The 13,813-nt window shown below is 40.0% G+C and overlaps 1 protein-coding gene across 1 annotated transcript in view; it reads left to right on the top strand.

Annotated features, from left to right (window-relative positions):
* Positions 1–13,394: 13,394 nt before the first annotated feature.
* The window catches only part of HSD17B12 (hydroxysteroid 17-beta dehydrogenase 12), a 178,894-nt gene continuing 178,475 nt past the window's right edge, over positions 13,395–13,813 (top strand). The window contains exon 1 of the mRNA XM_059931416.1: positions 13,395–13,683. Within this exon, the coding sequence (XP_059787399.1) occupies positions 13,524–13,683 (160 nt within the window). The 5' untranslated portion in view covers positions 13,395–13,523. The remainder of the gene's footprint in view (positions 13,684–13,813) is intronic.

Here is a 13,813-nt window from a genome sequence, read left to right on the forward strand (position 1 = left end):
GATCCAAGATGATTGTGAAACAGAGCAGACGTAAGCCCAGCCCTGTCATTCCCTTTCCTGCCCTACTTCCGTTGCCCTCCAGTCATGTTGCTCTCTTCCTCCCTGAACTCTTCAGCCTTACACCCTTTAGGCATGCTCTTCCCTCAGTTCCCTCCATACCTGGGTGCTAGGAAAGGGGGGGGCAGCTATTTATTTCTCCATTCCCCATCTTGTTTAGAAGATTTTGAGGAGGCTTATTAAAATTCTCTTATTGCAAAATGAAGAAAAATAGAAGGGAGCTAGAGATAGGAAAATATGTTTAGGTCCCTTACATAGATAATGTGAACATAGTTCACTAACAATATCTATTTCACAGAGACATACCCAGCATTTTGACTTTTCAACATCCCCTGTAAACTGAGTAACAGGAGGTGGTATTCCTAAGATCCAATCACTCTTGAGTAAGAGGTGACAATGAAGTTGGTAGACTTACCAGGTGAGCCCCAAAAGCAGGACAAATAGTAACCAACTAATTGTGTACTATTTTTAACAGCTTGCTTTCCCCCCTGCAGATAGTAAACAAACTGATTTGGGCTAGGTGAGTTAATAAAGCATAGCTTCTTTCCAATTCTTGGTTTTATAAAGGAAAAATCGGTGAGTTATAACTTAAGAAAAGTAGAACCAACAGATGAGCTATATAGTTTAAAAATTGTGACTGATTTTACTTTTCAACTGGAAGTTATTGCTCCCTGCCACTAACTTTTACACTTTTCCTTCTACAATAATAATCCATTTGATCATTTAATGGATACTTATTGAGAGCCTATTATATATTTACCAGGGCTATACTAGTGAATAAGACAAACAGAACTTTATGGTGCTTAAAGTATGGTTGGTGCAGTATGGATCTTTGTGCTTTTGAGGACTGTAGAGAAGGACCTTATCGCTTATGTGTAGTGAACAAGAGAGGAGGGCAGGGGCCAGAACCAGGTATGCTTCTTTAGGGCACACACACACACACACACACACACACACACAAACAGCATTAGTTTTCTACTGTCGATATTACAAATTATTACAAATTGGTGGCTTTAAGCAACACACACTTATTATCTGACAGTTCTATAGGTTAGAATTGCAACATGGGACTTACTGTACTAAAATCAAAATTTTTGTTTTGGAGGTTCTAGGGAAGAGTTTTTTTCCTTGCCTTTTTCAGCTTCTAGAGGCTGCCCACATTCTTTGGCTCGTGGACCCCTTCCTACATCTTCAAAGCCAGCATCATTGCATCTCTCTGACCATTCGTCCATAGGCACATCTCCCTTTCTGACCAAAGCTGGGAAAGATTCTCTAATGTTAAGAGCCCGGGTGATTATATTAGGCTCATGTGAATAATCCCCTCATCTGAAAATCCTTAACTTAATTGTATCATCATAATATGTTGTCATATAATATTCACAGGTTCCAGTGGTTAGGATGTGAATCTTTGGGGGGCGTCATTATTCTGCCTAACACATACATATATGTACAAAGATAGATATGTAATGAATTTTAAAATTTATATAGAATTTTTCTCAAAAAATGTGAAATAAAGGAACAAACAATAAGACTATACCCTCAAACAGAGGAATAATCATTGTAGAAAGAATAAAGTTTTTCACATATGTATTATTACTAGGTCTCTGATGAGATATTGCCATTGATATTGAGGGGAAAAAAATGGAGAGCTACAGCTACAGTCAACAACATGAATAATCCTTAGAAACATGATGTCCAGTAAAAAAAGCAAGTCCCAGAAGACTACCCAAATGTAGGTCTTAAGTCTATGTATGAGCTTCCTTGGGCTGCTGTAACAAATTGACAAAAGCTGGGTAGATTTAGAGAATGGAAATTTGTTGTTTCACAGTTCTGGAGGCTAAAAGTTCTAAATCAAGGTATTGGCAGGGCCATGCTCACTCTGAAGGCTCTAGCGAAGAGCCTTCTTCCTAGCTTTTAGGGGTTGTCAACAATCCTTAGCATTCTTTGTCTTGTAGCTGCATCACTACATTCTCTCCCTCACATGGTCTTCTTTCTTCTGTCTTTCTGTGTGTTTCAAATCTCCTACTCTTTATAAGGACAGTCACTGGATGTAAGGCCCACTCTAATCCTGTATGACCTCATCTTAATTTGATTACATCTGTAAATACCTTACTTGCAAAGAAGGTCACATTCATAGGTGACCATAGGGACCATTCCTTATGGAATGCCAGAGACTTCAACATATCTTTTGTGGGAACATAGTTCAACCTACAACAGTCAGGTTTCCCAGGAAACAGACTCTAAGACTGAGATTTGCTTGCAGGGGACTTATTTATGGAGTACTCTGGGGAACAACATCAGTAAGAGAATGAGGGAAGCAGGATCAAGCTGAGGAAGAAGCTGAGCTTCAATGCAGCAGTAATAGAGGCCTCAGCCAATTCCACAGGGAGCTCTGAAGCTAGGATGGCCCTTCAGAGATGTCTGTAATTGAAATAAGTGGGCCAGGCTTTTGTATTTCTGCATTAACCAGGCACTGGAAGCAGGCTGTCCACAGGAGGGACAAAGCAGCTCCCTTTGGCCAAGGATAATGCCCAGGGAGGGACACAGCTGTGAGCCCTCAGCAATTAGCACTCTCCTCAAATGGATGTCTTGATCCTGCTGTGGGTGTCTGGGTTGCATCCCCCAGCATCCATTTATACTATGGTTTTTGTTTTGTTTTAATATTTTATTTATTTATTTATTTATTTATTTGGCTGCCTGGGTCTTAGTTGCAGCACACTGGATCTTTTTAGTTGCGGCATGCGAGATCTAGTTCCCTGACCAGGGACCAAACCCTGGGCCCCTGCATTGGGAGCATGGAGTCTTAACCACTGGACCACCAGGGAAGTTCCTACAATATGGTTTGTAATAGATCTCAAAAATAAGCAAAACTAAACAATATATTATTTCATATAAATTTGTGATAAAGTATTTATATGTATATGTATTTTTTTTTTAAACATCTTTATTGAAGTATAATTGCCTTACAATGGTGTGTTAGCTTCTGCTTTATAACAAAGTTAATCAGTTATACATATACAATATGTTCCCATATCTCTTCCCTCTTGCATCTCCCTCCCTCCCACCCTCCCTGTATATGTAGTTTTAAAACATTTATATATAAAAACAGCAGAATGACACACAACATTTAGGAATGTGCTTACCTCTGAAGTGTAGGATAGGGTAGCTTCTTGAGTCTTTGGTTCTTGAATTGGATGGTGAGTTTAGGGGTTTTTTAAATTATATTTTGATTTATAACTAACTTATGTATTTCACATAATCTTTTGTATATATTGAATATATTTACAAATACAATAAAGGGAAGAAAGAAAAGAACCAGGTGAAAGTCATAGAAATTAAGGTAGCCAGAAATTTTAGAAAAAAAAATATGAATAAAAATAGCAAATCTTGAGTCCACTGCTAAATGAAGCATTTAGGTGAAGAAAAACTTCACCTGAAATTCCCTCATATTCTTTACTTCAGTTTGTTTGCATAACCATCCTAAAGTTTTGTTATTTTTGGCTAGCAGTGGGATGTTGGCAAAATATATTGTTTACTTTCCCTTTCACCTCATTTTAAACTGATGTGTTCATCATGGCACGAATTTTTTTTTAAGTGTAAGAATATTTTGGGTAAGGTTGTTGGAATGATTAATAGATCTGCTGGTGAAACAAAGAAATCCAGTAATGTGCAACCCTTATATGTTATTTCACTATGTCTTTTTAAAGGTATATTGAGTGGAGAAAGAAAGTGGTTGGCTTATGTTTGTATGATCACAGTTTGTACTTTTTTTCTTCTTTTTTTATTGAAATATACAAAATATTTATTGTTGACATACAAAATTATGCTAGTTTTAGGTGTACTGCCTAGTGATTTGCCAATTGCATACATTATGAAATTATCACCCCAATAAGTCTAGTAACCATCTGTCCCCACACAAAGTTATTACAATATTATTGGCCATATTCCTTATGTTGTGTATTATATACCTGTGGCTTATTCATTTTATAACTGGAGATTTGTACCTGTTAACCCACTTCACCTATTTCACCCACTCCACCACCCTCTCCTCTGGCAAACACCGATTTGTTCTCTGTATCTATGAGTCTTGTTTTCATTTTGTTTTATTTGCTTTGTTTCTTACATTCCACATTTAAGTGATATACATATTTGTTTTTCTCTGTCTGACTTATTTCACTTAGCATAATACTCTCTAGATTCACTCATGTTGTCGCAAATGGCAAGATTTCATTATTTTTCATGGATCAGTAATATTCCATATATCTCTATGTATCTATGTTGATATATATATATATCTCACATCTTTTTATCTACTCATCTATCGATGGACACTTAGCTTCCATATCTTGGCTATTGCAAATAATGATGCAGTGAACGTTCGTGTGCATGTATCTTTTTGAATTAATGTTTCCGTTTTCTTTAGATAAATACCCAGGAGTGGAATTGCTGGATCGTATGGTAATTGATAATTATATTTTTAATTTTTTGAGGCACCTCCATACTCTTTCTCATACTGGCTGTACCAATTTATAATCTCACCAACAGTGCATGAGGGTTCCCTTTTCTCCACATTCTCACCAACACTTGTTATTTCTTGTCTTTTTGCCAATAGCCATTCTGACAAGTGTGAGGTGATAGCTCATTGTGGTTTTGATTTGCATTCCTTTCCCTGATGATAAGTAATGTTGAACATCTTTTTATGTGCCTGTTGTCCATCTGTATGTCTACTTTGGAAAAATGTCTAGTTAGGTCCTCTGCCCATTTTTTAAACAGGTTGTTTGTTTTTTTGATATTGAGTTGTGTGAATTCTTTATATATTTTGGATATTAACCCCTTATTGGACATATTGTTTGCAAATATCTTCTCCCATTCATTAGGCAGCCTTTTGTTTTTGATAATTTCCTTTGCTGTGGGAAAGCATTTTAGTTTGATGTAGTCCCATTTGTTTATTTTTGCTTTGGTTTCCCTTGCCCAAGGTGACATATCCAAAAAAAATTTCTAAGACCAATGAGAAAGACCATAGTGCCTATGTTTTCTTCTAGAAGTTTTATGGTTTTGTTACAAGAAAATGGGGCACAAGAGGATGGTCATGTCCTGGGTCTTGGGCGAGTTCCTGGGATGGGCCACCAAGTGAGGGTCCTTGGCTTCGTGCAGAAAAGATTTCAAGAGTGGGCCATAGTAAAGTGAAAGCAAGTTTATTTAGAGAGATACACATTCCATAGGCAGAATGTGGTCCTTCTCAGAAGGTGACAGTGGCACTGAAATATGGAATGGTTAGTTTTTATGGACTGGGTAATTTCATAGACTAACAAGTGGGAGGATTATTCCAACTACTTTGGGGGAGGGGCGGGGATTTCCAGGAATTGGGACATTACCTACTCTTTGGCCTTTTATGGTCAACCTCGGGACTGTCATGGCACCTGTGGGTGTGTCATTTAGCATGCTCATGTGTTACAGTGAGTGTATAATGAGACTCAAAGTCTACCAGAAGTTGAATCTTCCACCATCTTAGGCCTAATAGGTTTTAACCAGTTTCTGTTGTATCCTCAACAGCTAATGGTTGTGCTCTGCCCCCTTCCCTCCTTTCTCACTTTTAGGACTTACATTTAAGTCTTTAATCCATTTTGAGTTTATATGGTGTGAGAAAGTAGTCCAGTTTGATTCTTTTGCGTATAGCTCTATGGGGCTCAGCAGTGTGCTCCTCTCTGGTCATCAGAACGATATGCTCTAGGGGTGCCCCCTATGTGTACACCCTTCTGTTGTGGTGGGCTTGACTACTGCGGGCTCTCTGGTAGGTGAGGCTGGTCCCTATCCTGATTGGCTGCAAGGCAATGCCTCCAGAAGTGGATGTGGGCTTGCTGGAGCATGGGGTAGTCTTCCCTTGAGGCTGTCTGCGTGGTCCAGGGGTTATTGGGGCCACTTCTGCTGCTGAAGTGTGGGGCCAGGTGCCTGGTGCTAATAGACTAGATGGAGGGTTACAAAATGACACTTGCCAGCAGCAGTGTTATTACGGAAGACTGAGCTCCCCAAAATGGCTGCCACCAATGTCTCTTTTCCCAGGGGGGAGTTCCAGTTGCCTCTTTCCTCTCCCGGAGGCTCTCCAAGATCAGCCAGTGGGTCTGACCCAGGCTCTTTTCAAACTACTGATTCTGTGCTGGGACTTGGGGCATGTGAGATTTTGTGCACACTCTTAAGAGGAGAGTCTGTGTTTCCTACAGCTCCCTGGCTCTCCCAAACATAAGCCCTGCTGGTTTTCAAAGCCAGATTTGAAGGCTTTCTGGAGGCTCATTTTCCTGGTGCAGGAGGTGCACGACCTTTGGGCTGGGGAGCCCAGTGTGGTGCTTGGGCCCCCTGCTTCACGGAGAGGGCCTCAATGATTGTGATATTTTTCCCATTTGTGGGTTGCCCACCCAGGTGTGTGGGTCCTGACTATATTGCATCTCCATTCCTCCTACCTGTCTCATTGTGGTTCCTTCTTGATGTCTTTAGTTGTGAAAAATCTTTTCTGCTAGTATTCAGGCCATTCAAATAGATAGTTGCTCTGTAAGTAGCTGTAATTTTGGTGTGTCCTTGCTAAGAGGTGCGTTCAGGGTCTTCCTACGCCACCATCTTGGCTACCTCTTCACAGTTTTTTTACTAAAAAAAAGAAGTATGTATGTTGTATATATCATATAGCTTTATTACATAGAAAAAGAAATGGAAGAATGCACTCCAAATTGCCAGCTGCATTAGTGGGAACAGAAAATGAGGTGGGATGGTTTTTATATACTTCTGTGAGCTTTTGAAGCTAAAAAAATAAAATACTAAAACTGTATTTTTTCAATCATTTGTTTCAAAATGATTAGTTTAGTTTTATATGTTTACAGAAGGTTGCATGAAATGTGAGCGTTAAGTTCTCTTATAAGGTAGGTGATAGAGTAGAAAAGAGCACTGGATTTTTAGTGCAAACACCTTGGTTCTAGAAACAGGCCTACTGCACCAGAGTGGTTCTTAGGCAAGAAGTTCATCTCAAAGAGTTTGTTTCCTTGTTGAAAAAATAAGAGGGCTAACGTGATGTTTGAATGGATAATGTATGTGAAGTCACTTTGAAAACGATAATGCAATATTGAAGCATATAAACGTTAATGCTCATGTCATGGTACTACTGTGTGTTAAAGAAATTAAATTTTTACTATTTGGAAACCTCCCAATTTCTAATGTCACAGGTTTGTTTATCATGGCACTATTTCTTTTTAACCTAGAATTGAACACCTCAACTGAACTTAAAGGAGAAATTAAGTGCAATATTTTGAACTGCGTTTAAATGAAGATGAGATAGAAGACAGAACTGTTATAAATATGTAAGTTTTATTATACAGACAAATGAAGGATTCAGCTCTGTTGTAATGTATTCTTAAAAATTCCTAGCTTCTATGTAATTCTCTAATTACAGAATTTTGTTTCATTATATTGAACTACTCCTGATTTCACCATGAAAATCTGACCTGGAACTCAGTTTACAGAAATACTGCAAATGAATTTACAATTAAATGGGAATATTGGTATATTAATATGATACAATTTGGTTGATTCCCATTTTTTTCCATATTAAAGATTATTCTGAACTCTAAATCTTTTAAATAAATGAGACTGAAATTCAATGTGGTTACGTCTGAGTATGTTATCTGTGTAACAACCAAATATTTCTAGAGACTGTTCTATTCGTCCTTAAGCATTTTTAAAAATGCTGCCTTCTCTGATCTAGTTATTGAGAAATGATTTCATAACCACAGTTTTTTTCCATGAATTTCTTTCTTTATTTTAGTTTTATTAGAGTATAGTTGATTTACAATGTTGTGTTAGTTTCAGGTGTACAGCAAAGTGATTCAGTTATATATATACATATATTCATTCTTTTTATAGATTCTTTTCTCATATAGGTTATCACAGAATATTGAGTAGAGTTCCTGGTGCTATACAGTAGGTCCTTGTTGGTTATCTGTCTTATACATAGTAGTGTATGTGTTCAACCCAAGCCCCTGATTTATTCCCCCACCATGTTTCCCCTTTGGTAACCATAAGTTTGTTCTCGATATCTATAAGTCTGTTTCTGTTTTGTAAATAAGTTCATTTGTATCTTCATTTTTTAAATTAGATTCCACACATGAGTGATATCATATATTTGTCTTTCTCTGACTTATTTCACTTAGTATGATAATCTCTAGATCCATCCATGTTGCTGCAAATGACATTATTTCATTCTTTTTTATGGCTGAGTAGTATTCCATTGTATATATGTACCACATCTTTTTTACATCTGATGATGGACATTTAGGTTACTTCCATGTCTTCGCTATTGTAAATAGTGCTACAATGAACATTGGGGTGCGTATATCCTTTCAGATTATGGTTTTCTCAACCACAGCTTTTTTTTTTTTTAAAGACACCAATTGTACTTGAACATTTGTTACTTTCTTTCTTTTTTTAAAAAATTAATTAATTTATTTATTTATTTTTGGCTGTGTTGGGTCTTCGTTTCTGTGCGAGGGCTTTCTCGAGTTGTGGCAAGTGGGGGCCTCTCTTCATCGCGGTGCGCGGGCCTCTCACTATCGTGGCCTCTCTTGTTGCGGAGCACAGGCTCCAGACGCGTGGGCTCAGTAGTTGTGGCTCACGGGCCTAGTTGCTCTGCGGCATGTGGGATCCTCCCAGACCGGGGCTCGAACCCGTGTCCCTTGCATTAGCAGGCAGACTCTCAACCACTGCGCCACCAGGGAAACCCCCTCAACCACAGCTTTTAAATTGAAATCCCAATTCTACTACTTAGTTTCTATGTGTCCATAGGAAAAGTATGTAAATGTTTTAAGCCTCACTTTCCTCATCTGTAAAATGGGGATAAAAGTAGTACCAACCTCTCTGAACACAATATCTCTGTGCCAATCACTGCTTAAGTAGTATTGCCGCATTTTACAGATGTAGAATTTGAATGCTTAGTAGCTAAATCCACCCAAGATCATACAGCTAATAAGAGGTAGAAGTAGGATCTTGTCCCAGATTTCCCTGACACCAAGCCCAAAGTTTTATAGTTTTGCTCCCTCTTCGGAGAGTTTTTAATGGTTTCATATGTTTCTACCAATCTCTGGGAACCGTGGTCTATATTAAATTTTAGCACAGAATACTGCTGAATAGGAGTAGATCACCATAGGTTCCTGTATGTATTAGTGTTTTTAGAGGTTCATAAAGTTTATCCAGGGGCAAAGGATTGTTGTTCAATTCCAAAAGTGTGTAAGTGTCTGAACCAGAAAGGGCTTAACTCTGTCATGTACCACTTCACTCTGTGAAGCCTCTTTTTTTTACTTTTAATCAATAGAATAATTAATATTTCTAAAAGGAAGTTGAGGTGATCAGAATAAATGTGTACATTTTTAATAAAAATTATTCCTGTTAATTGCATGGGTAGTGCCCAGATTTTATAGGAAAAGAACAGATATCAAAATGAGGTGGTTTCAATCTTCAATATTCCTTGAGTTAAAAGAACATACTTAATATGAACTCTAACAGCAATGGAAAGTATATTTCTATGGTACCTGTCTTTATTTATTAAGAAAAATCCAAAATCAACAATTATTTTTTAATGCCTGTTTAATTTTATGTCAGATGCTATGATAGGTGCTAGAGACACATATGTGTATTCTTCAAAACCATTAACAGGTATTGTTGCTCTTTCCTCTCCTCTCTTCCACTCCACTCTTTGCCACATTAATTTCTGCTTATCCTTAGATCCAGTTTAAATGCTACTTCCTTAGAAAGGCCTTTCAGGGCAGTCTCCTCTCCCCACCTATCCTCTTGCCTTAAGCCCTATTCTTTTCTTCTTTGTACTTATTACAATTTTTACCATATAATTAGTTGGATATTTGCTTAATGTCTGTCTCTCCTGCTAAAGTGTTTTCCTTCATTCATCATTCATCCATTCAACGGGTATTTATTGAATACCTACTAAGTGTCAAGTACTCTTAGGTGCACATCTGAGGTGAAGAGAACAGTGGTGGACAAGAAAAGATCACTGTCCTCATGAACTTAACATGCTATTGGGAAGATGAACAAAAATTAATCAAAGAATTTGAAAACATTAAGTGTTATAAGGAAAACAAATTAGGGTAAAAGGATAAGTAGTGACAGGGCAAAGGAGACAGGCTATTTGGTCTATTTATGTAGGTCAGTTAGTGAAAATCACAAGTGGTGAGCAAAAGTCTAAATAATGTAAAGGACTGAGTCTTGGGAAATAGAAGGTAAGAGGTTCCAGGGAGAGGGAACAAGAAGTAAAACTACTTTGAGATTGAAATGAACTTGACTTATCTGAGAAACTGCAAAAAGTGTGGCTGGAATCAAGTGAACATAGGAGAGGGTGGTTGATACTGCTGGAGAGGTCAGGGCAGTTAAGCTGGTATTGGAGGATTTTGTTAACGTGATGTAAAGTCCGTGAAGGGATTTGAGCGAAAGAGATATCTAATTTACTTTAAAAAAATTCTAGTTGCTTCATGGAGAACAAACGCCAAGACAGGCTTCAGGGGGACGAGTTAGGAGGCTATTGCCATATTCCAGGTAAGGAATACTTGTCATTTGGATTAGGTTGGTAGGAGCAGAAGTGGGGGAAGTGGTCTGTCAAGGTATATTTTGGAGGTAGAATGAAAAAGACTTGCTGAAGAATTGGATATGGGAATGCAATGGAAAGGCAAAAAATCAAATCAAGGTTGACCCCTAGATTTTGGGCTTTCAGAAGTGGGTATATAGTGGTGCCTTTAACAGGGGAAGGGAGGGGTATGTGTATGGTCGGAGTAAAGTTCTGTTTTGAATGTTAAATTTGAGATGTTTATTTTTATCGTACATCTGAGTGGAGATGTTGGGTAGGCAGGTGGAGATGTGTGTGTGTGTGTGTGTGTGTGTGTGTGTGTGTGTGTATACACACTCTGGTCTGGCCAGAGACATTTGGAAATTATCCGCTTACAGTTGATATTTAAAAACAAGGGACTATGGTAGTTCCCTGGTGGTATAGTGGTTAGGATTCGGTGCTTTCACTGGCACAGCCCAGGTTCAGTCCTTGGTCAGGGAACTGAGATCCTGCAAGCCGCGTGGTGTGGCCAAGATCAAACAAACAAAAACAAACAAACAAGCAAAAAAAACAAGGGACTAGATAAAATGTAGAGAAGTAAAGAGAGCTGGGGTCTGAGCCCAAGGGCATTGCATCATTTAGGGGTCATCAAGAGCAAGGGCCAGCAAAGGACTCTGGGAAGGAGCAGCTGGTGAGGAAAACAGTGGCCACCCACTGTTGAATGATAAAATAGGATGAGGATTAAGAATTGACCATTTTTTTCACTATTGTATACCTAGTACCGAGTTCAGTTACTGGTACATAATTAGAGCAGAATAATATATATATTTTTGGCTGTGCTGGGCGGCTTGCAGGATCTTAGTTCCCTGACCAGGGATTGAACCCAGGCCCTCGGCAGTGAAAGCGCAGAGTCCTAACCACTGGACCGCCAGGGAATTCCCAGAATAGTGTTTGTTGAATGAATGAATCTTTACTTCTACTTATCTGTTAGATATTTGACTGTCTCTAAGTTCCAGGTACTATTCTAGGTCCTATGGATTCACAGCATAGTGTTCCCAATAATCATAAATTGTAGTGTGAGCTATATATGCATACAGTACATACATACAAATGCCACAAAATATGTATTTTTAGTTTATGTAACTCTTGCCCCCTCCTTCCACTCTATTCTAAGAAGAATGGGATTGAATATCTGGAGGGCCCTTTTTTGGTGAGCAATGATGAATTGGGATATATAAATTTGGGGCTGTACTGTAGGCAAAGGTTTTGACAAGAGCGAGAGGAGGAAGGTGAGGTGGAGGGAGAGGAGTGGTGAGACTTCAGTTGAATTGGACAGGTAGCCCCAGCCAAAGATATCAAATTCAATTATAACAAAATATGGTGCCAGCTCAACTCACATGGCTGAATTCTGCTGGACAACTGACAGTTTATGAAGAACATTAATTAATCCTATAAGAGGGATTGGAGAAATAATATATAATCCCATAAGAGAGGTTCTATCTAATTAATCCTATAAGAGGAGGAGAGAGGGGGTTGGGCAGGGAGACATAAGGCTCTTAAAGTAAATATTATAAAATTATGACTTTAGCTTCAAGATGTGTTAAAATGTTGACCCTTAGAATTATTACCCTTAAGTCTCTGCCTTTTAAGAAACTCTCAAGTCTTGAATCAGCAGACCCTCCCTACTGGCTAAGAAAAAATTTTAGGTATCTTATATGATTCCCAAATCCCTGCCAGAAAAAGAAACAAAAACTCCTGATGGGAGGATGAAGGAGTATGTGTGAAGCACCATATGGCATTACACAATTTCTTAAATTTACCTTGTGGTCCTACTCCCCTGGAACTTTGCTGCGGTGGTTTTCGTATCTGTACTTGGACTGTGCACTTTTGTACCGTCTCACCACTCTCCCTCGCCCCCCACCAAAAAAAAAAGAAATACAAAAGGAAAGTAAAAGAAAAATCTCTATAGTCCTTTAAGTCCAGTTAAAACATGGAGCCCTTCCCCCATCTAACTGTTCATCAAGCTGTATTCCCATAATATATCTTTCATTCATTTTATAGCTCTTATGCCATTGCGTATTATAGTCATTTGACGCCATGAAGTTATTTGCCTTGAACTCCAAGACATGGGGAACTGTGTTATTTAATGCTCCGCGCGGGAGGGACGCCTGGCATTTAGAAGGCCCTCCATAAGGCTGTGTAACCGGAGCGAAGGTGTGTCGTGGGGACGGCACAGAAACAGAAGATGCAAGCCTTTATTCGGAAAAGCTTACAGGAACAATGACAGCACATTTAACAATGGTACAGAATCGTTTAACAAAGATGTGAAAATAAAACCATGGTTCCACGTCCACTTCTTACTACAATCTTCCCATTCACTAGCGTTGTCTCTGATCCCATTCCCTCCTCAAACCCAAGCTCAAACCAGACTGGGTCTGATTGGCCAATAGGAGCACAACCTTAGGTAATCGCGAGGCCTTCTCCAGCCAATGAGAGACCTGGGCGATTTGGCGGCGGTGAGACGTGCAGCCGTCTGGCGGAATCCTGGGGGCGTGGGGACACGTTGGGCGGGACTGAAGTTTGATTGGCAGGTGAGCGATCCGCCGCCTTAGAACGGAAACGCGGCTAGGTGAGAGCAAGGGGGGGGTCGTGGGCGGGGCAGTGAAACTAGGGTCAGCCAATGACCGACGCACTACATGCAGAGAGAAAGATAGATCACCAATGGCGGCACGGATATGGTGCCATGGGCGGGGTTTAGGCCCAAAGCTGTGTAGGAGCAGCGCCTATTACGGTAGTCCTCATCTTCACGGCCTGCGCCTCTGCCTGCATTCATTCGTTTGTTTTTTCCATTCACGAAGGTAGTGAGGCCTGGTTGAAAGCCATGGAGAGCGGTCTGCCTGCCGCCGGCTTCCTGTACTGGGTGGGCGCGGGCACCGTGGCCTACCTGGCCCTGCGCATCTCGTGCTCGCTCTTCACGGCCCTTAGGGTCTGGGGTTTGGGTCACGAGGCGGGGGTCGGACCGGGGCTCGGTGAATGGGCAGGTGAGTCGAATCCAGGGCCGCCGGCCCCCTCGCTCCTGCTGCGGCTCGCGCGGCTCCCGGCCGGGCCTGGTACGCGCTGTTCACTTCTGGGCCCAGCGCTTGGCCTTCCCGTCCCCAGCTCCCCTCTCCT

This window comes from Balaenoptera ricei, chromosome 8, assembly GCF_028023285.1.
Source record: "Balaenoptera ricei isolate mBalRic1 chromosome 8, mBalRic1.hap2, whole genome shotgun sequence".
Lineage (NCBI taxonomy): Eukaryota > Metazoa > Chordata > Mammalia > Artiodactyla > Balaenopteridae > Balaenoptera > Balaenoptera ricei.